At 36.0% G+C, this 23,850-nt stretch overlaps 1 protein-coding gene across 1 annotated transcript; it reads left to right on the plus strand.

Moving 5' to 3' along the window:
- The first annotated feature begins 216 nt into the window (after positions 1 to 216).
- LOC134804440 (uncharacterized) lies at positions 217 to 11,118 on the plus strand. The gene is made up of 3 exons (XM_063777480.1): positions 217 to 418; positions 7,370 to 7,543; positions 10,768 to 11,118. Exons 1-3 carry the CDS (start codon positions 352 to 354, stop codon positions 10,854 to 10,856), a joined length of 330 nt encoding a protein of 109 aa, XP_063633550.1. The 5' UTR covers positions 217 to 351; the 3' UTR covers positions 10,857 to 11,118.
- The last annotated feature ends 12,732 nt before the right edge of the window (positions 11,119 to 23,850 follow it).

Raw genomic sequence — 23,850 nt, forward strand, 5'->3', positions numbered from 1 at the left:
TCACAAAAAAATGTCTTGTCAATGTCATCCATGTCATGTCATCTCATCTAATCTATTCTTTTTTCATAGTGCTTTATGCATAGTCGTTTGTACCGTGGTGAATACTAAAATTCAGGTTCTGGACTTTCTGTGCAAAATTAGCTTTAGTTAGAGAGGTTAGTGCCATTACATTATAATCCCTTGTATTTATTTAGAAATTTTTACTTGCAAATTTGATTGTCACAACCTTTGTGACGGCGCCGAACAATTACAAAGATAGTGAGATTCACAATTTTCGAATCAATATTATTTTCTGTTTTGCTATAAGTCACTTTCAGTAATTCATAGACGTTGTGACTGTAATAAGGAGTAATGTCCGGAATTCGCACCGGACGCGTGAGTAAGAATAGGAGAGGCCATCGTATGAAGACTCGGCCAGGTATTCCAATCTCGCATGCTAGTTTTCGCTTTTCACTCTCGTACACCGCGGGTATTGATTTCTGCTTGATGATTTTCATTTACGTAGTGAGCTTATTTTATAAAAGAAGCAAAGCCATACTCAAAACTTACATATATTTAGTAAAATAATATCCAGCTACTTAAATATCTTGGCCCTTGTAACGTGGATGCCTTGATAATTAATAATGACTTACTAACAAATTAACTTGACTTGATCCAGGATCATGAGGTGCATGATGTGCATAGAGTGATGTTCTCTTAACTCAAGTTGGGAGCAGTTGAGGTGTCACTCCACTCACTGCTGAAGACTCTCTGGGATGAAATGGTACACCATCTGGATATATTCTATTATATTTATTATTATTCACCTACCCACCTTCCCTACTCTGCTTTGCAAGTAATGCATACAATTATAATTATATGTATATAGTCACATGTTTATTCCTTTCCTAATAATAAGACCTCAGCGAGTCTTCAAACTAAATACATTTGTACTGAATTGTATTCACAAAGGTTTATGTTTGTAATAAGTTAAACCATACCTATTAATGGTAAAGTTTGTTATTGTATGCATGTATTATTGTTTAATTTTCATTATGCATGTTTTAGATTATTATATTATATTTTAGGTAAATGACTTGAAAGTCATTTTAGTGTTCAGTACTAAAACATAATGAAACATTTTTGTCTACACCAGCAGCATAAATACTTATATAAATAAATACTTACCTACTTAACCTTAACAGAAGCTTACTTTTGATTGACTGTCACATTACCTTAAATGTCCTTTGTTTTATTAGAACATTTTCCAATTGTGGTAATTTTGGTTGTAATGGGCTGAGATTGAAAATGTTTAAACTTTAAAGGCCGCCAGACATTTATTCATTATTTTGAACACAAATTGTTTAGTGACTGTATTGCAAAATATATTTGACAGTTGTTGTATGGTTGCACAAATGTTTGGTGAGGTGTGAGGTGTGCATATTTTGGTGAGCTATGCAAAAGCATGAGGTGTGAATTCTGTTTGTGCATAATGTGATTGACCCTACATCAAAATGGGGCATATTTGGGCAATTGCAAGCATAATATTATGTAAAACTATTGTTCGATGGATGGTAACAAATATAAATACATATAAGTGAGGGGGGTCGAAGTGTGCTGCCGTGTAAGTGTGCCTACCTTTTAATATATTGTAAACTGCTGCTGCTGTAGGCGCATGTGCACTTCAACTTCCTCACCTTGTTTACTTTTTGTCAATTATTATTTATTATAAAACATGGAATACATATTTTTTATAACTTGGACCAACAGAAAGGTTAACAATAATATGTAAATGTGGACAAATTGCTTACAACTTAGGGGTCATCCATTAATTACGTCACACGAATTTCAAGGTTTTTTGACCCCTCCCCCCCTCCTTGTCACACTTGGCAAACCCCTCCCCCCCCTGGTGTGACGTCACATTTTTTCAACGAAATCGGCAAATCGAATTAAGTATTATTAATTTTTTGTCAAAATATTAGTAAATTTATAACCCAAAACTGATTATGAAAAAAAATTAAAGTAATAAAAACGATTATCGTTCCAAAAACTTGTTTTTGAACTGTACAGTAAATGAAATGATTAGAATAAAATTTTGGTTACTGATGAAGTTAAAGTGACGTCACAAAGTTTGTGACTCCCCTCACCCCCTTGTCACAACATGTCACATTTTCTTGACCCCCCCCCCCCCTAAACGTGTGATGTAATTAATGGATGACCCCTTAGTAATATTGAAATATCATTAATTGACTTAACCCTTTAACACACCAGATTAAAAAAAAAATTAAAGCCCCATCTAAGTCCTAAAAATTATGCATAAGAAATAAATATAAAAGGATGATGATGGTTGTCATTTTTGCCGTTTAATATCCAAATGTGCCCTATCAAGGGTAACAGATATTTTCACTAAAAGTAAATGTAAACACAAAGTTTAAATACAAAATAGATGGCATGCAAATGAAACATCCACTATTATGAATTTCAACCCTCATCTGTTATTAAAACCAACGACCAACGCTATAGAATAGATAATATTATACCTACGAACATTGAGAATTTTTCACATGGATTTTCTAGTTAAAATGTAGGCCAAGTGGGGGTAGTAGCAATATAGATTTAGAATTTCAGGTAATAAATGTTAATAGAAGAGATCTCCTCTTATGTACATAGATTTTGAGAAAGTAATGTATTTGGGCGCAACCATTTTTAAATAGAGATGCCATTTGCCAAAGCGAAGTGACAATTTGATCAAACATCTTTTTGGAATAGCCAATAAAAAACGTTTGCTAAATAAATTTTTGTCTTAATAAAATTTTACAAAGTAAAATGATGCCAATAAATGCCAAATAATTTGGCTAAATAAATTAAATGAGAAGTGGAAATGAAAATACTGCGATGAGTTTGTTAGGAAGTGAAATTGGGCCCCATTATTGGGGGGGGGGGCAAAGGACAGACAGTAAAAGTATATTTGATTACCCATAATAAATAGAAGATCATAGTAGAAAAATGTTACTTTAATTCGCTTTCTTTACTTTCCAAAAGGGCCCCAAATTCTTATGTGCCCAAGGGCCCCAGCATAGTTAAAGACGGCCCTGGAGAAGAGTATTTGGCGCAAACACCCCTAGCTAGAGCGTCTGACACTAATCAGGAGATGTGAAAAGAATGCGTGAAGTATGTCGTAGGTAAATTGATGAAGTTTTTGGTGACCGCGATACATACAAAGCCGACAAGCGATAGTAACTATAGTGTACCTATCCAATGTCATTACGTCTCATTCTCTCTTTAAGCAAAATGTGAGACGCAATACACATTGGACAAAGAAATTGGATAGGTGGAATACCACCCTAATGACATTCGTAATCTTTAAAACAAATATGTAACAATTTTATGAATTATTTGTTAATAGGTATGTACTTTTAAGGCGAGAAGAAACCTTCATTCGGTTTGCCGAAATATTAGTGTTGCCTCTTTTTTTACTTAAAATCGCAAACAAAAGTGACGGAACCATATCTGCATAAATTCCTTAGCATTTTGTGTATTCGGGCAGTACAAGTGCCACATAGATTTGACTGCTCGGTTGCGGATTTTGGTAACAACAATAATATTGTTCCGTCATTATTGTCTCGGCTCGAGTTCTTCAGAGCTATTATGTATGACGCAGCAGATGCTTCGTGTTTCTATCGTGTATATATATACCTACACATAAATATGTTTGTGACACGAATAGCTCTTCATCATACCATTGTTTTGTTCAGTCAAGTAGTCATTATCCCAGTTAATGTGAATGGATGTTCTGCTGGACATTGTGTCGTCTAGTAATTAGCATAACAGAAACGAATGTCTCTTTACTAGTAGTGGTCAACTTAAAGAATTTGCGTTAAATGATTGCATGGCAAAACATCACCCAAAGCACCTATTTTGTCTACAATTTGGGATTTACTAATTTATTGAGCATCGATGCCTCGTTTTTTAACAGACTTCCAAATCTCAAAAGGAGGAGGTTATCAATTCGGTGGTATGTTATTTTTTTATGTTTGTTACTCCATACCTCCGTCATTACTGGACCTATTTTGAAAATTCTTTTTTTGATTGTATGTACATATATGCATACAGAAAACCCAGTTCTGATGACGGGATCCATGAGGAATCGAGGGAACTCCTCAAATCTTAAAGGCATTCATTTAGTGATTTTTGTGTTTTATCAAATTATCAACAAATCAAGCATATACATTAAAAAAAGTGATATTTGATGAAGTGGAACTGCTGATGATGATCAGAACGAAACTCTTCAACGATGCATAGCTCACGTTTGGCGATTTGTCCTCTTCGTTATGTTTGTTAAGCAAGTTAAGTTTTTAAGCCAGATTTTTGTCAAGCTCGGGATCCATGAGGAATCGAGGGATTCGAACTCCTCGAATCTTTAAGGCATGCGTATAGATATTTTTGTATTTTCATTAGGAAATCAAGCATAAAAACTACTGGGTACGGAACGCTAAAATGATTTTTAGGACATGGATAAAGCATAACACCAGAAATAGGACAGTATTTTTTTGTATGCTCACCACTCCTTGAGAAGTGAGCCTATATTTATTGGTTTGTAAGAATGTTTTAGTTATGCATGCCTATAGTTTTTATAGTAAGTAAAGTCTATTTTTTAATTCGGTAGACTAAAATGACATTTCCTAGTATCAAAGACGTATGTAACTTCGTATAATGGCTCCTCTACACGAATGGCCAACGCCGGCCAATCCAAGGGACGCATTTATGCATTAGAGGGAGCAAGTGATATTGCTATCTCAGTCTACCGCATGGCTGCGTCCCTTGGATTGGCCAAAAACGTGCCTCGGAATTCAAGTAAAAGTCATTCTCGAATAGATGCCGCACACACCTTTAGCCTATCCTCGCACAGACGTAGATTTGACCGATTTAGGCGGCCAATATTATTTTAGGGTTTATATTAGTTCAAAATGGGATAAAACATTATAAAACGTGATTTTATATTAAAGACAATTATATTTTATCAATTAAAAAATAAAAATAAAAAAAATTAAAAGAAAATTAAAAAAAATTAAAAACAGGTAAATTTTGCTCTTGTGAGAACTTTTCTCCCCGAAGCACTAGGTTTACCTACCTGTAAAAATAATATTTTTTTTTAATCAATTTAAACGAAAAGGAATTTTCTTTGAAAGCGTCTAAGTCCGGAAGTTGCGGCTAATTTTGTAAACAACATAAAGAGGAATAAGCATTCTATTCAAATATATACAATACACTACAGGGACGCACCCTGAAGTACAACAAAAAGACGTTTGAAAAACCAAATCTATGAAAAAAACAACATTTTGTGAAAGGTCATATTTAACTGGCTGAAAATATATGATAAACGTCAAAAATATAATATCAAATGATTTAAATATATAAATTCTTCCCTGAGTAACTGGATTCCATCAATAAAACTTTAAGAAAATACCAGAAAAAATATATACACTTTGGAAAACATGTAACTTTTAAGAGCGTCGAGAACAGAAACGTGCGCTCTGAGCGATAGTCAAAGTTCGACTGCCTGTTGTGCGGCTCAGGTTTGACGATAAGGAGTGGGGAGGTTACCACAATATACTTGGGTCTATAGGCTACCCCCACGTGATATTTTTTTATCAATAGGTTGATTTTTTCAAAATCGACTTTTGGCCGCCTAAATCCGTCAAATCTACGTCTGTGCCTCGGCTAGATGGCGTGACGACACCGTTTCATATTCAACAATTTTAACACATAGATATCAGTGAATGAACATGGATCAAAATGATATAAAAATAATAAAATCATTTTATCCATATATATACATTTTTTGATAACTTTATACGTTTTCATTTTGAGTTTTAGTCGTGTGTCGATAGATGGCAGTAAATTTACAGTGATTACAAAATTTACAATGACAGGACCCCTCTATACTATCTATTCTTTTTGCTAGTAGGGGTGCGAAACTCCTGACTTCGGCCAAATTCGGCTCCGCTCGGCTCAGCATTGCTCCGAGCAATTATTAGGGTTGGCACCACTTGACTTCCTTTCAGATAAAATAATCACTTGAATTTTGACAACCCTAAATAGCCGAAAGGGATAGTGCCATATATTAGAAAGGGATAGCATGATTCGACTTTGAACCGCTGTCAAACTTCGGTTTTGTAGGAAGTTTCCTTTCTGTACGGTAGTACTATTATTTATTCTGTGTTGCTAGTATGAACACAGAATAAATAATAGTACTACCGTAGTTCATAGTATGAAATGTCATTTTAGTCTACTAGTTATTTTAGGTATGTAGATTATGATATTTTTAATCGCCTTATTTCACCAATGATCATTCAGATCATTTGGTATTTGACATTCTACATTCATTCGCACGAGACATTTTATTTATTAATATTTTAGCTAAAATAAGGTGTTGCTGATTATTTTACGTCAGGATTTAATGATTTCTATTTTAAAGCCAAACGTTCATCTCCTGGGGGTCGGTCATCTTTTGGTGCCACTACCCCAATATAATATCATACAAGATTAAAAATAGTTCAGTTCAGACCTGGTAACGAGAACCGACTTTTAAGTAATATTTAACAAGATACTTAGATCATTGTGTCAAAATGAAAATGTCAAGTAGGTACTTAATTGAGTGTTAGGTAAGGAATTCCGGAATTAGAAAGGTTGCCAAATGCCGCTATCGCCTAAGTTTAAGTACTTAAATAATGCATCCGAATACTTTTTCCAAGTTGTATAGTAAGTATATAATTATACAGTCAGGTATGAAATATCGACACGGATATAGTGCCAAAAATATGTATAAGTACGTACGACCTTCTTGGCCATACATTAAGGTAGTGTGTACATATGTATAAGTACGTACGACCTTCTTGGCCATACATTAAGGTAGTGTGTACATATGTATAAGTACGTACGACCTTCTTGGCCATACATTAAGGTAGTGTGTACATATGTATAAGTACGTACGACCTTCTTGGCCATACATTAAGGTAGTGTGTATATATGTATAAGTACACGACCTTCTTGGCCATACATTAAGGTAGTGTGTACATATTTTAGGCACTTGGTCCGTGTCGACATTTAATACCTTGACTGTACATCATCATATTGATTCATCATAGTAGGTACATAATAGTTGACTGTTGTTGGTCGCCCGCCGCTTAACACTCTTAACAGTCAAATCTAAATGTATATTATTGATGAGAACTTCATTTAAGTATATTTCCAAAATATTTTATCTAGTATCAAACACATTATTTTTTAGGTAGGTACATATATATAGGTACACATCTGGTCCTCAGTTCCTATTCCAATATAGGTTATTTAAATTTCTACAAATAAAATGAATTATGGTATGTTTCAGGTCTGAGAATGATGGCAATTATGCAAGACAGAAAGAGTGAGGAAGTTCCGAAGGAATTTCTCGAGACTGGCAGAACGGGGCGCCGGAACGCGATGCCCGACATCCTGCACCCGCAGGGCGCCGAGTGCTCCACGGCCGACCTGCCCTCGCGGCTGCAGCAGCTCGCCACTACCGGTAACCACAGACCTGCCCCCGGGGGGCCTTCCCAACATTACAATCGTTGATAGAAAATGCCAATCGAAACTTAAATGATGTATGGAAGAAGTCACGTGACTACAAGGGTGGTAATCCACCTGTCCAATTTCTTGGTCCAAGTGCACTGCGTCTCACACTCTCATTAAGCAAAATGTGAGTTTTGTTCGGAATCGGAACTCTTTCAACAGCTAATTTGTAAAATTGTAACTTGAAGCCTTTTAAAACGCGTTCTCGAGTTCCCATACGAAAAAGAAAACTGCCTGATTTTAGTATTTATTACTACATCAGGGTGGTCCAGAAATAAATCAAGATTTGAATCGGCCGTTATATTTGTTTGAGTGGGAATGGGAAAATGCAGGGTATGCGAAAAGAATGAGAATCCATTGGGGATTTAGTAGCATGATCTCATTTGCCAGAGAACAATTAGCATTTTGTGCACGCGAATATTACTTAAGCCATGATTTTTTAGCCCAAGCAAGGATAACATTTTGTAATGTTTAAAATATGCGCATAAAGTATGTGGTAGATTTATCTGCAATAGATTTTTTTCTTATCGGGGAAATCCTAAGTCATTTTTTTGTCAGAGCCATCTAAGCTCCATAGAGGAATTAAAAAAAATAACTAGCCAGCCGCCCCGGCTTCGCACGGGTAGTAAAGCGTAATTATATTATACAACTATTTGCCAGACACAAAACAAAAATACGACCTCAAACTTTAACTTTGAAATGTTTCACTACGTAAAACATTACACCTTCCAACAACACAACTCAAAAGACAATAAAATACATCCTGTCATCATATAATTTCGAGTAACAACCATTCACTTCTGTCTAGTCTGTTGTCTATTCATTTATTATTTTTAGGGAAACGCGTTTTAAGCCGGAACCCCTGTCACAGTGTATACTATAGACTGTGCTCCTGTGCTGCGCCGTTGCGCAAAACACGCTACGCACGGAATGACTTCACTGATACGACGCGTGGCCTGAGGTCCTACCACGAACACCGAAGTTCGCAAATTGCGGGAATCTGTCTCTTATACTCCAATTGAGACGTAATAGAGTGACAGAGAAAGATTCGGTGTTCGTGGTAGGACCTCGGTTCCGAAGCGCCCCCCACGTACATACACGCTAGCGCGCGTGACGCGTGACCGACGAAGCCCCACTGCGATCCACGCTTGGTTGACCACAGATTGGTGAGGGAGCGGGGGAGATGAGAATCGTGCGCCTTGTAGGCGGGCCGTATGCTTGTTTGCCACTGACGTGGTATAAAAAAACGGCTTATTATTAACCGGGCAACTTAAATATTAAACAGGAACTTTCATTGGGCATATAATAATATAATTTGGCTGTGCATTAATATTTTAGCGCCAAAAAAATATATTCGCGTCAAATATAAGCAACATATTATTAAAAAACGGCCAGCAAAATCAAGCCACCCAAAAAAATGATAGGGAACTTAAAGTGATAGGTTGGCGACTAAAATAATAAATTGGCAACTAATATTGTAAAGCGATCATAAAATTTAGTTGTCATCTAGTTGTTCACACCTAAGTAATCAACTATAGTCTTAACTGAGCATGTCGTTTCAGCTAGGGAGTATTTTAACACGATAGCAGTTAAATTTAATGAATATTGGTCACTTTTTACACAAAACACCTCAAATTAATTTACCAATACGTAATGGTCAGTATATACTGTTTTTAGAACCGGGACTGACATTTACGGTACTGGGAAAGAACCGGGATTTCCCGGTACAACGGTACATTTCGTTAAAAAGTATTTACTGTTATATTTTTTGTTAAATAATGAAATACTTGTATGAACCTGAAAATTAAGAATCAATTTTGTGTAATTCAGTATAAACCACAACTTAGAACAGAACAAAATGATGAAAATCGACACTAGCAAAAATCACAATTTGTAAGTTTTTTTACTCTAATCAATAATTTTCGTAAAATGTTTGTGTGTTTTGTAAAAAGTTTATGAAAACATGTCATAACTATAATTTTAATAATCAACCAATGGAAAAGTAAATTAATGACCGATAAGAATAAACAACCGTTTTATAATCTTTCTTAAGAAAAAATTGTATATTTTCTATCTTCACTCCTTAACTTTCGTAGATCTTCCCGAAGGCGTTCTTTTTTTAGCCGATATACAGTCGCGGCTCGTGGCTCGGCTTGCGGCTCGGCTCGGTCTCGGCTCGAGCTCGTCAGCTCGTAAGCACAAATGGCACGGTATAAGGTTTGTAATCGAATGACAGCCGAACGTGAATGTAAACAGCAAGTGCGCGTCCCGCGCGTGTCCCCCGCGCTACAACTACAATAATCAATCAATCATCTATACAACACTCGGAGTAATTAACAATGGAGCCGCCATTAACAGGCGTTCCCCTCTGTCGAAAATAGGCGGCCAATGGTCAACCACATGTCAACCATATGTATGGACTGACGTTTATCTGACATGACGTACCTATACATTTGATGTGCCCCTCCCCCACAAAAAACGGCAGACTATTTTGTACCGAAAATTTTAGATATGGCGTCTCCGTTGGTTATATCCTCTAAGATACAACAGCTACAATACTTATAGCAAGTATTTATCTGACTACTTTAGCCTGACTGTCAGGACTTTGGGTAGTTATCACTACCGATGTCGGATCGCCAACGCCCCAATCGTAGCGAAATACCGAGCGGGACAAACCGCCAGGCAGCCGAGACTGCCGAGAGTACCATCGCCCACACTGTTAAGTTCAGTTCAGTTCGTATACCTTATTACAAAAGGCATAAGGTCCACTGATGGACAGTGAAGAGTGTTGCTGTTACACGGGTGCTACGCGGAGATTACGCGCTAAATTTTAGAGTTTTTTATACTAATTTCCAGTACCGAAAAGTACCGAAGAACCGGGATTTTCATTACCAGAACCGGTACCCGAAAAGTTGAAATTTCCTGGGATTTCCCGGTACTTTCGGTACTTTAGGTATTGAGTTGAATTAAAACCATATATTAGGTCAAAACAAAATAAAAAAAATAGTTAAATTCGTACGGAATAACGGTACTTTCGGTGGGCGAGTCCGACTCGCACTTGTCCGGTTTTTCCCTGTTTAAATATTTTGTTATTCAAAATAAGATTTTAAATATTGACTTATTTCTGGACCGTGTAGTACATTTTTTGTACTTATTTTTTATGGTTGTCTTTTTCAGATACAGACAACCCGAAGCCATGTTCATCTAAAGCAGAACTCGAAATAAGCAAGGAGGAGGATTCGACGGCCAAGAAAGACTGCAGTTGAGCTGCGTTCCTCAGTCAAGAGTCCCCTGTGGACGCTACGGGACTTACCCAAAGCTAAAGCAATCTCAATCAGGTACTAGTGTAGCGATGAGTACGTAGCCTCATCATGCTTATTAGCAAGGTTTGCCAATAAGTCGTAGTAGTTTGTAGCGACTTATTGCATTGCAGAGTTCTGAGCGACGGAGGATATTTTAATATCACTGAAGTTAACTTCATGGAATAACACTAGGTGGGAACTTTGTCGGATGTAATCGACATATCATAAAACAGTCATCTAATTAATTATATGAATATTATTTATGTTGGTCTTTAATATTATTAATTGTAAATGGTTATACAAATGTTTTTAATGTAATATGCAAGTTATGATGCAATTGTTTCATGTTGTAACTCTTTTAATCGTACGTAATGTATAGGTTAGGGAACAAGTGTTTTATTAATACATATATATGCATGATACTATTTTAAAGTAATTTGATAGTAACTGACAGACCGCTGGGCGGGAAAATGTTCCAGTTCCTTATTGTTCCAAATGCACATAATAATGGCTAATTTATTAAATATTATTTATTCTTAGATTTTAGCTTAAAAGTACAATTTTATTTTTATTGAACCATTCAGTGTGATGTTAAGTTTTAAGGTAGTTTGGTTTATATTTGGTGCCGTTCTATTTATGTGGCGTGGCTGTTGAGACACCATCTACGTGTTATGTGTGATGTTGTTGAATATACCACAATAGTAGAATTCTTTGTAGTTTAGGGCGGCCAGTTAATAACAGTGGCCAGTTACTGGCGAATTACCATACATTTAATAAAGAGGGTTTTAAAGGGCGGTTCTATGTATCTTCAATCGTTGGATGCGTTTGCTTACTTTTCAAACTTTAATCGCAAATTACTAATATATGGCGTTGTTCATAAACGCGTTACTGGCCTGAATTAGCTAGAGTCTGTGCGGAAAGAGAAGAGTCGTGGGATTTGAGGGCGCGCCAGTGCTATTTTATGGTTTTTGCTATGCTGACAACACTGGTCACGTGATTATAGTACGACACTAAAGGTCATGATACTTGAATCCCTTTTGTTCCGGTTTTTTACCACGGCTTACTAAACGGAGCCTGGTGGTGGTGTCGGCTCGTCAACTCATTCCTCTGATTTAGCGCAGGCACTAGTTTTCTTTTTAAACCACACTCTTGTTTTTATGTCTCAGATACTAAAAAGTGACAGTGCGATTGACAAAACTGCTAAAACTAGTTAAGAATCTGCCCAATACAACTGTAATTTTAGTACCAAACAAGATAGTCTCATTTATGTACTGCCTAATCTGTGCTGTCCAACAGTTATTTTAATACAAAACCGCGTAGATCGGGTAGAAATTGGGCAATAGAACTGTATTTTAGTATCTCGGATATATTTCACCAATTGTAAACGTATAACACTTACTCTCGCATTTTGTACACATATTTAATTACACAAACGGGTCTACCGCGATATAATTTCATTGTTTTTACCTTTAATTCCGACGTTGCAGCTGAGTTGCACCAGCTGTGGTCACGGAAAGACTGACGTCCCAACAAATGTCAACTGAGATATTAATAAAACAACACTAAACTACCCGAAATTAGTTTATAAAAATGTTCGGGGTAGACAAAGAAATTGCAGCTACCCGTTAAAGTTTAATGTTTATTGTCCACGGCACGTCACGCAACACTCACAGTATCCGTACACTAGTCCGAAGATATATCCGCTGGTTTCAACATTTGAATCACTGGTCCCCAAGTAGACGATAATTTGTACCCGTCCTCTCGATTGAAATTTTTAGGGTGTTTTTTAATTTCAATCGCGTCTCTCACGATCCGCGGATAATAGTGTCGCTCGTTGGAGAGGACTTTGGGTTTATCTAGCTCAATCCAGTGATTCGTTCCTGTTGTCAGCAAGTGCTCAGCTATTGCGGATTTGTTTACATGGCGATTTTTAACAGCTACAGCTACAGCAGGTAGACCCCAGGTAGAAAAAAAAAAAAAAAAAAAATACATTGTAAACTTGACTTGTAATGTATGTGTACATTATTATTAATAATAAATATGAATATGAATATAAATAAAAATAGTGCATAAGTAGACGCCTTATTGGGATATGTGCGCGTCTGTCATCACACGATATTTTACTTCGCCGAAAAGTCACTGCTAAATATGAAATTATAATTTCGTAACTAACAGAACCTAGTAAACGAAAATACAAATAAAGAAATATTTTATTATAAAAAGTTTTATTCAGAACCTAGTAAACGAACATACAAATAAAGAAATATTTTATTAGAAAAAGTTTTATTCTTTGTAATCGAAGTCTGAATTAAAATATTCAATGTCACTTATGTTTGAGCTAGCTTCAGACCAACCAGGGACACTAATAGAACTTATCTTCATCTGAAATGGATGTGCTTGAATCCGGCACGTAGATTACGAATTCTTGCATATCACCTACTTAGCGGTCTTTTATTCGAGATACCGTAGGTACTTTTACACAATCCTGAATTTTTTTTACATATAAATACCTATGCATAAAATGGCAAGTATCAAGACTATTTGTCAGATATTTTAAAGATCATGAATGACCTGCATATTTATGAAAATTAATATATTTTGAATGAATATACTTACCAATTATGTACCGGAGACAAGTTACTTAGGGGGCTTATTAAATAGGTAATTATTTCATATTAAATAGAACATCAATACCCGTGAATAGCGGAAACACGTTCCGCGACTTTTTGTAAGTCGATAGTCGGCTTTTACCCGTTTTCTTCCCGCTGACAAAACCGAACAATGTTAAATATAATTTTCCTTGTGGTTTTATGTACGGTTTTATCGTGTTTTGAAAATATTTTATACATAAAACTTGCGGTTTTTGTTAATAAAAATATACAATGACAGAAGTTTGTTTACTTTTTACAAGACAGGTGTCAAAGGTTTGATTGCCATATAAAATTTAAAATGTTAGTTCCCGTTTCTGCCACGACTCTTCTCTTTCCGCACAGACTTCTAATAATCGTTTGTCTTTATATGTCATTTTGACTTATGTATTTGGCAGAAAGGGATAAAACATTATTTAACTAAATCAGGCCCGTAAAGTTTTATGAATAAGTACCAGTAACACCAATATAACGTAGGTATACTTACTAAAGTAAGTATTATAACTATTATAAGTTATAAAATAACGCATCTGATGGAAAGTAGAATATTTGAATAAGAATCAATTAGCCTAAATCATAAGGTGTTCCTGGGACGACTGGGCAGAAATGTAGGTATATATACATATATATATATATATATATACTGGTATTTTCCAATAACAGAAGTAATTTGTAAAAAGCAGTCAATATTTAAATTATAAGAAGCATTTATTTATATTTATTTGTAACCTATTTTATCAAAAAAGTTATTTTGAATATGTATAACATTTTGTATGACGGCCTTACGAGGGACGCTATTTTGACGTACGTGCAATTTAAAAATTTACTGTATAAAGAGTCAAAAAAAATCATAGCACGGTTAGTCGGTTACCATAACCAAGGAACTTTGTATAAGTAAGATCCATACCGAACAGGCGCACAAGTGATTGTGTATTTTCATCGCCTGGCACTACTTTTCCCCCAAATAAAACGCCTGGCATTGTTATATTTGATTTAAATACATAATTAGCTATTATATCACACCAAACACAGAGCTCTATAAATTGCACACCTTCAATTGATTTTACAACCACTTTGTTGCCCATCCACTCCTACACCCACCGCTAGACAGCTGTCAGGCGACCAGATTAATTAATAATGATAGTATGGCATACTAACTAGAGGGATTTCGTTACTCTATAAATTGCATACCTACTCGTATTTCCGTGGCTAGCTCTCCCTCTATTAGTTCGTGATGTTTCAAGCTATTATTTGACATAATAAATGCTTGTAAAGTAACAGACTTAATTAAATTCCAAGACAATGAAGAAAAAAAAACTAGAATAAAACTGTTTTGCGAACTTTTATGTCATAGTATATTATGACTTTATTTATTTAAACTATATAAGTGACAAGTCACAGTGACACTGGAGGTAGACCAGGCCAAGAGGACCCAAGCCAACTTAACATGACCCCAGTAAAAGTGGCACGGTTTTCGAGTTATTGCCAAATTAAGCTTTTTCATGAATTTTGACCGTTTTTAACAATGTTAGTGCCAGTGTGCACTCGGAAAGGTCTCGGAGTTAGTTTTTTTTTTATGTGTACGGCATCATGAATAGTTAATTAAGATAACAGAATGGGTATTTTATCGATAAACAATGTAAAAATCAAAAATGTACTGATTAAAACTTGAATTAAATTCATTTCGATTTTTGAATCTGCATAACATGCTCAATAGCATGACGTTATTTGCTCATTACTTTTCTAGTAATTTTTTTTCACGGTAGGTGGTCAAAGTCGAAATTAATGTTTCGCTGTGAATTTAATTCAAGATTAAACCAGTACTTTTTTGCATTTTACATTGTTTATCGATAAAATACCTATTCTGTTATCTTAACTATTCATGATGCCGTACACATAAATAATAAGTTTTTGGCAAAAATTTAATTTTTGGTACAAGCTTTTATCGCTGACTGTACTTTTCTTACGACAGACAACTAATACTCATCGAGACAATTCTAAAAACCCCTAACACAATTAGGTTGCGTTGTTTCATCACAGAGTTCCTATGGCCACCGCCTGTCTCCATCATCAGATCAGCTCGATGGTACCATAATATTGCATTGTCATCCGATTTATACATGCATGCAAAATTTCAGCTCAATCGGAAACCGGGAAGTGGATCAAATTTAACTTGCAAGATTTGATTACAGACCGACAGACATACAGGCAACGGTCAGGTGAAACTAAATAAAAGCTAACTAAGCTAAGCTAAGCTAACTAACTTCGAGACCTTTCCGAGTGCACACTGGCACTAACAATGTTAAAAACGGTCAAAATTTAATGAAAAACCTTAATTTGGCAATAACTCGAAAACCGTGCCACTTTTACTGGGGTCATATTAAGTTTGTTTGGGTCCTCTTGGTCTGGTCTACCTCCAGTGTCACTGTGACGTGTCACTTATGGGACACCCTGTATAAACAAGAACATGATTATAAAAGTAAAACTAACTACAGTTAAAGTAACTAAATCTAAAAATAAAAAATTGCGAATTTTGTTGAAAATCATAATTCTAGTTTTGCGTCGATGAATGTAAGAGAGACCGTGAATATAAGTTGAACACTGTTATAGTATATTACTAGAGTACATACACCGTGTCAAATATATTCGGATACAACTATAATACGAGTATATCATGTAACAAATTTAGCCACATAAGCAGAAAATAATAGCTCGTTTTGCTGCTTGTACTATTCTCATATGCAGAAACTGGTAACTTTAGTCGGAAAAATTTATGATTAGCAAGCCACACAAAAAATGGATCTTTATAAAGCTAAAGTCAATAGTCGGTATTTCCTCATTTAATATTGTAATACCTGTAATTAGTGTTAACTGATAAAAAACTATAAATCAATGTTATGTACCTTACATATGTCCGAAAACGCTTCTTAAGTATACAGGTGTGGACGGTGTGGTAAACAAAATACCAAATCGATAAATTAACTATAGTTCGTCCTTTTTAGCATTAGAAAGAACTTCGCAGAAGTACGCTTGTGGTTCCAAATCCGGCACTTTTAGCGATAATAATTTGAAGTAAATTATATGTATTGACCATGCTACATTAGATATAAATTCAATAATTATGAACAATTAAAGAGCCTGATAAAAACTGCACGCTTGCTTCTGTGGAGTTCTTTCTAATGCTAAAAAAAAACGATAGCGCTTTTGCAACTTAAGAGAGGGTGTATTGGAAGGAAACAAATAATATGTTGCGCCGCGTAAAATTTACGACGGAAGATATGCCGATCTCCTGGGTTTTAACGTTTTACTTATTAATATTTACAACGACGGGACTTAATCGCGTAAAATTTAATTTTAAATTAAATTTGCATCCGACGTTTGAGAGAAGACTGGCTAAAGTTGACATCAACATCTTCTAGGCGCGCGAGTTTTTCGAACTACCCGCACTACTATTGGTCTTGTTTATTAACTTGAACGTTTTGCGCACTAGAGATGTCACCGGATCGACACACAACACTCGATCAATGTTCAATCAATGTTCGATTTTTCAACCTGCGATATTTGTATTCGCTTACATTTACTAATGATAATGACTTGAGTTCCATGTGGATGAGATCTTAAAACCTTCGTCTCGATTGATATTTCTATGTTTTATTTTATTTTAATATGGCTTTACGAATTTTTCTACTATAAAACCCACGGTCTGTAGAATGTATTCTAGGGTTGTGAAGCTCAATCCAGTGGTTTAGCCCTGACTCTATATAGTAAATGCTCAGAAACGGCAGACTTGTTCACCTGACGATTCTTGACAGCTGCGATGTGTTCCTTAACTCTTTCCCCGATGGTACGTGAAGAAATGGCATTGGCAGTCAGTAAAATTAAAAATTATTTTTTCGTGATTAAGTCCCGTCGTTGTAAAATTATACTGCTGTGGTATGCAGCGTAAAGGCCTGTCTCCATATTGCGCGGCAAACTATATCGCGTTGGCTTGCGAGCCAACCCGGTATCCATTGCGCGCGGCTGCCTCGCGAGCCAATGTTTGATAGTTTGCCGCGCAATATGGAGACAGGCCTTAACATAACGATATACCTACAATGGAAATGAAAACTAGACATGTTTTCGTGATATTCTTCTATCGAGCCAATTACTTATTTTACAGGAAGGCTTTGTTGTAGTCTGCCCTTCCAAATATAATTTAGCTTCCGTGTAAATATTTTCATGGCATTTTCCTTTGCAAAAACGTGTAACGTGTAAAAACAAAACTACAATTTTGCGTTGTCCCCTCTTAAAAGTGCTCGCTCGAGTCTGATCTCCAGAATTGACGTAGGCACATCTTTTTATAACTGTGACTGACATCGGAGCTTCCAATCAGACCATATTTAGTAACGGGCAACTTATGTGCTATAAAAGCTTTAAAGCTTAATTACCAATTTTTACTTCATTGGATAGTAGGTGATACGGTTGGAAGTACAAAATCATAGAATGTTATTGTAAACTGAACTGTATGATGTTGAAGCTATTTTGTTCCGTTCTCTGTGATGCCTTCTATTCAAATATGTCTGTTATACCTAGATGCCTGTTTTGAAACTGTCCTAAACATCGAATTTAATTCATCGCTCTGTGGCCTATCCCATGTCTTGATGTTTAATGTTAACTATAATTATATTAATTACCTAGGTAGGTACAGTCACCATCAATAGTAGCGGACGAAACAACGGTTAAAAGTATCTGCCACCCTGTGTAGGTAATACTTCTAAATATAGATGTACCTACCTACCTCTACAGTTCGCGTTCATAGGTAGGTATCTATCATAGACTAGTTAAGCTATTAGAGAATGGTAAGATCAATGTGGCTAATTCCGTCATAGAGACTATTCCGTCCACGCGCGTATATTTCTTTGATTTTCAATCGTAGGAAAAAAAACATTTTCTTTTGATTGCTGAAACTAAAAGCAATCGCTGCTTTGTCGACGAAATTATCAATGTTGTTCGTTGTTCGAGAAAAACGCTAGAGGACGGAATAGACTATGACGTAATTAGCCACATTAACCTTAAATACTTTAGACGCGTAGTTTGGTCCACTATACTTCTGATGTTCACTGTGATACCTAGTTCTGTAGGATGGCAATCGTAAGTCAATTTGTGTGGGTATTCTTATTGATTACCAATGTGCTGGCTAATTGCGTAATTACAGTCAGTATATTTGAATGCTATTGCTATGCCAGTGTTATTATAATTACATGCCTGTATAAAAAACTAAAACATGTTTCAGAATAAAATTGTCATTATTACACGTTTGACATGCTATATAGTGATTAAGGCGCATAATTACCTAATCGCATAATTTTTTTAGCATCTTTTTTTGGTATTATTTCGTATAATAGGTATATATATCGTTTTTAATTTAAATTGTTATTTAGCTCAGGACTTCGCTGTTGAATTACTATCTTTAAGATCATTAAAAGCAGGCGTACGAGCAAAGGGTTTTGTTGGCTTGGTCGCTACGATAAAACTGTGCCTTGATGGCGAACCGATTTCGCAGGCACTTATTGTGTTGGAGCCACTCACTCGCCGCTCAGCCTTTGAGTAGTGAATGTGTGCAACGCGGCTCGGCGGAATCGGCGTGTTTAGAAATCACAGCTTTGTGATAGCGACCCTACTATCTATCTTTTAACTCTTCTGTATGCCACAAAAAGGAGAAAACTTGGCTGTCTACTGAGCGGAACAAAAGCAAAAAAACAGTATTATTATTATGTGTATTTAATTCAAATAAATAGTTATATGAAATGAAATCAATTATGAACACATGCATGCAGATCTGTAGCATGAATTCCGGTAGTCATTACAAATATACAGGGTGGTCCAAACCTTGACGTCCAAAAATTTTTTTTAGATTCCTCTAGTCGTGGGCTATCAGAATATACCCCATGTATATTAGCCGATTTTTTGTAGTTTTCGAGTTATGAATTTTTGAAGTTTTTTTTTGGTTAAAATTTTGGGGGGTGAAGTAATTTACTCATAAAAAAACTATTAGAGTTTTTTTAATATTTCTTTTTGTAACATACTCCTTAATAAATGACGTAATTATTAAAAAAACATCAGCGTCCTCACGTTGATACAAGTTGTAAAAAAACATGACAGAAATAATTTTTTTACGCTCAGGCATGTCAAGCTTAGATTTTGCGCTTAAATAAAAAAAAATACAAGCTGTTACAAGGACTTCTGCTGATTTTAAAAACTGATAGACCCTAAGTGTGTTACAGAAAGGTAAAAAAAAGTGACACTTAATAGTCGAAATTTGACAGAATCGGCACTCAAAGGAACTGAGGTCGAAAGTTCCCAAATTAGTGATTCACAAAAAAAAAATGATGATTCGCTTATCACATGTCACAACATTGACTCATCGTGGTCATTTTTGTGTTTTATTAAAGTTAGGAATAATAAATCCGTTTTTTTTTGTGAATCACTAATTTGGGAACTTTCGACCTCAGTTCCTTTGAGTGCCGATTCTGTCAAATATCGACTATTAAGTGTCACTTTTTTTTACCTTTTTGTAAAACACTTAGGGTCTATCAGTTTTTAAAATCAGCAGAAGTCCTTGTAACAGCTTGTATTTTTTTTTATTTAAGCGCAAAATCTAAGCTTGACATGCCTGAGCGTAAATAAATTATTTCTGTCATGTTTTTTTACAACTTGTATCAACGCGAGGACGCTGATTTTTTTTTAATAATTACGTTATTTATTAAGGAGTATGTTACAAAAAGAAACATAAAAAAAACTGTAATAGTTTTTTTTTGTAAGTAAATTACTTCACCCCCAAAATTTTAACCAAAAAAAACTTGAAAAATTCATAACTCGAAAACTACAAAAAAATCGGCTAATATACATGGGGTATATTCTGATAGCCCACGACTAGAGGAATCTAAAAAAAATTTTTGGACGTCAAGGTTTGGACCACCCTGTATGTAACATGGATTCCATAATATGTAATAAGTAAGTACCGTGAAACTGTCCAACTTTCCCCTGCACTCCCTGCAGGGTAAATGTCGCGTATAGTAAAAAATACCTAATCGAACCAGAGGGTCTACCACCAACATCGAAAATCGTTATCTGCCTCTCTATCGCTCTTGCATAATCGAGCGATAGAGAGGAAGATAATGATTTTATGGTTTCACGGTATATTTGCATCTACATTTTTGGCTCTGAGCAAATAACTTATTCTATCTGTATTTACATTATATACAAAATACGCACTGTTAGTGGCAGCTCACTCGCTTATACATATAAGTATCTATAATTTATCATAAGTGTAATGCACATCTTGAATCCAAAGGATGTACAGTCGACGTCAAAGATATGTTTACACTCTTGCACCTTACTCCCTTATAATAAGGCGAAAAAAATGTAAACATATCTTTGACGTCGACTGTACCCTATTACAACTGGAGCCACGGTTAGTTTGAATGGAATTTTATAGGTTTTGACGGATATGTAGGGTATTTTAGACTGTTTTTGTCATATTCTAGATGTGTTGTACAAGGATATTGATATTTAAAACCACGCAAGGCTTTTCCATAATAATTATAATGTGACCGGCGTCGGCGAACAAATTTATTAGCGGGCATCCACAAATGACGTCACACGAATTTCATTATATTTTACCCGTTTCCCTGGTCACATTCGCTTACGACCTTCTACTACTTATTTAAAAGTATTTTTAATAGAATAAAAATGTCGGAATGATTAAACACAATTTACAAAACATATAAATAATCCAGTTAAATGGTCCCCGGGTTCCGTGTTTTAGATTTTTGCATGTAAAGTCCTCAATGTGTAAAGTTACGAAGTTCGCGACCCAGTTGCCACACCACACGTAATTTAATGGATGTCCCCGTTTTAAAAAGTCATTTGTACAGTTAATAACCGAACAATTCTCAAAATCTTTGTTTGATATTAACTGTGTTAACTTTTATGTTTTGTTTACATGTTTACGAGTTGAAGGAAAGAAAAATGTTGAGGGATATAACCATAAGTGATTAAAAACGGTTGGAACAACTAGTGCATCTAGTGCATAATTAAAAGGCCGCTATATCAAAACTTAAAAGTGAAATCTTTGCCTACCTGACAAATGTTAATTTATATAATTTCTGAAATTTGGTGAAATACACAACGTGGGTACGGTTTAATTTGTTTACAATACGGTGTGAATACAGTCATCTTATATAAGTAGCTAATACGTGTCATTTTCGAATTAGTGTAAGCACAGCGTTGTCGGTTGTACATGTACATTGTAGTAAAACTAGAGACTAACCAGTAATCGATTTGTAATGTTTTGTATCTAGTTTGTTATGAAACAGACGGATAAATAAAACGATTTAAAAAAAATGGTAATTTTATTGAAATATATTTGAAACACATTGTTTATTAGGGCGAGCGAAGCGAGCCCTATCACTATTCGACAAACTATGCATTCTTGTGGTACACTTTACGGAAAAACTATCGCACTGTTAGGTTTGAAATTTAACATAGTAATTTAAATTCATGTCTAGATGTGTTATCAAACATAAAAATATAATTTTATAAACCTAAAAAAATTAAATAAAGGAATAACACTTTGTATTACTACTAGCGCCATCTGTTAGAAAAAATATGAATTAAATTTCTTGCTAATGTACTATGTGCTAACAATGATGAATACAAAAGTGGGTTAAAATTTTGGATTCTGACTAATCGCGCTTCGCACGGTTGGTTCCCAATTTAGCAATGAAGTTTCTGTGAACCGATCAGTCATGTTGTGTTAGCAAACTTAAGGGTACTTTCAGTTCGAGAAACAGTTTTAGTGTTACTATTCCTTGGAACTGCCACAATTATAAATAAAGATAAGCATATTAGGTAATACAAATTTCAGTGACTTAAGGGGCCCACTGATTAACAGTCCGCCGGACGGTATCGGCCTGCCAGTCGCAACAAAATGTTGAGAGTTCCGAACAACTGACAGGCCGATACCGTCCGGCGGACTGTTAATCAGTGGGCCCCTTTAGGGCCGATACAGACGGACTACAACCCGACTGCGACTTGTATGGAAACTGCACGCCGACTGCACGCCAATTGCAACGTCGGCGTGCAGTTCAACAAAATGACCCAGAACCCTGGCAGTACCCAGTGGAACTCAGGTTTGGTGCAACATAGGCTCACGCTGTTTTAGTAATTCGACACGTCTTGATGACAATTATGAGCACTTGGGAGAGCAGTACCCAAGATAGAGCTGATGCTGAACCCTGGTTGTACCTAGCGGAACACAGGTTTGGTGCAACATAGACAAACGCTGGGTTGGACATCCGACTCGTCATGATGATCACTTGGTAGAGCAGTACCCAAGATACCTGATGCTGAACCCTGGCAGTACCTTAGTGGAGCTCGGGTTTTATACAACATAGGCACACGCTGTTTTGGTCATCCGACTCGTCTTGAAGAGCACTTAGGAGAGTAGTACCCAAGATAGAGCTGACGCTGAACCCTAGCTGTACCTAGTGGAACTCAGGTTTATTGCAACATAGGCATACGCTATTTTGGTCATCTCACTCGTCTTGATGAGCACTTAAGAGAACAAATTATACGTAAGTTTATGTGCGGAGCAGGATGATTACCGCCAGTAGGTGTCCAGACGGGATAGTTTTACGCTCAATTGTGTGGTATGGACGCATAAATAATTTCAAGGACATTGGCTCGCTGACCCAACATTATGTAGGAAAGCCAGTTGGCTCCCTTACAAAAACTACTGGGCGACCGTGTAGGATGTAATAAACGCTTATGAAATTGTATATTACCTGGGGATGATATTGGCAATTTGATTTTGTCGTCTGGACACGTTTTTAATGGACAAAGTAAAAGCTGTAACAGACAGGCGTACCGGACAGCGACCGGGGTCCGGTCAGTATATTTTTTTTTCTTGCTCTCACTTATAGCTGCGTCCTTAACGGATTTAATTCGTACCCACTCGATCGAACATGAAACAAGCCTCGGACTGGATCAAAGTCGCGGTCCGGTACGTTTAGGTAGAAAAACTCCGCGAGCCCTTACAAAGCTCTGCTTTTTGCTAGTTTATTTCTTATATAATTATGTTCATTCTTTATACATTTTTAGACTTTTCCGTACGGAAACTGAATTCCGTCCGTTTCCGGCGAGTCAAACAAAATATACGTAGGCACTGCATTCGGGATGACGTCATTCGGTTTTTTTTCTTTCTAACCACCCGAACGCTCGGCTGCGCTTCGGAACGGAACGAATTGCGAGTGTGGAGGGGGCTTAAC

Source organism: Cydia splendana, chromosome Z (assembly GCF_910591565.1).
Source record: "Cydia splendana chromosome Z, ilCydSple1.2, whole genome shotgun sequence".
NCBI lineage: Eukaryota > Metazoa > Arthropoda > Insecta > Lepidoptera > Tortricidae > Cydia > Cydia splendana.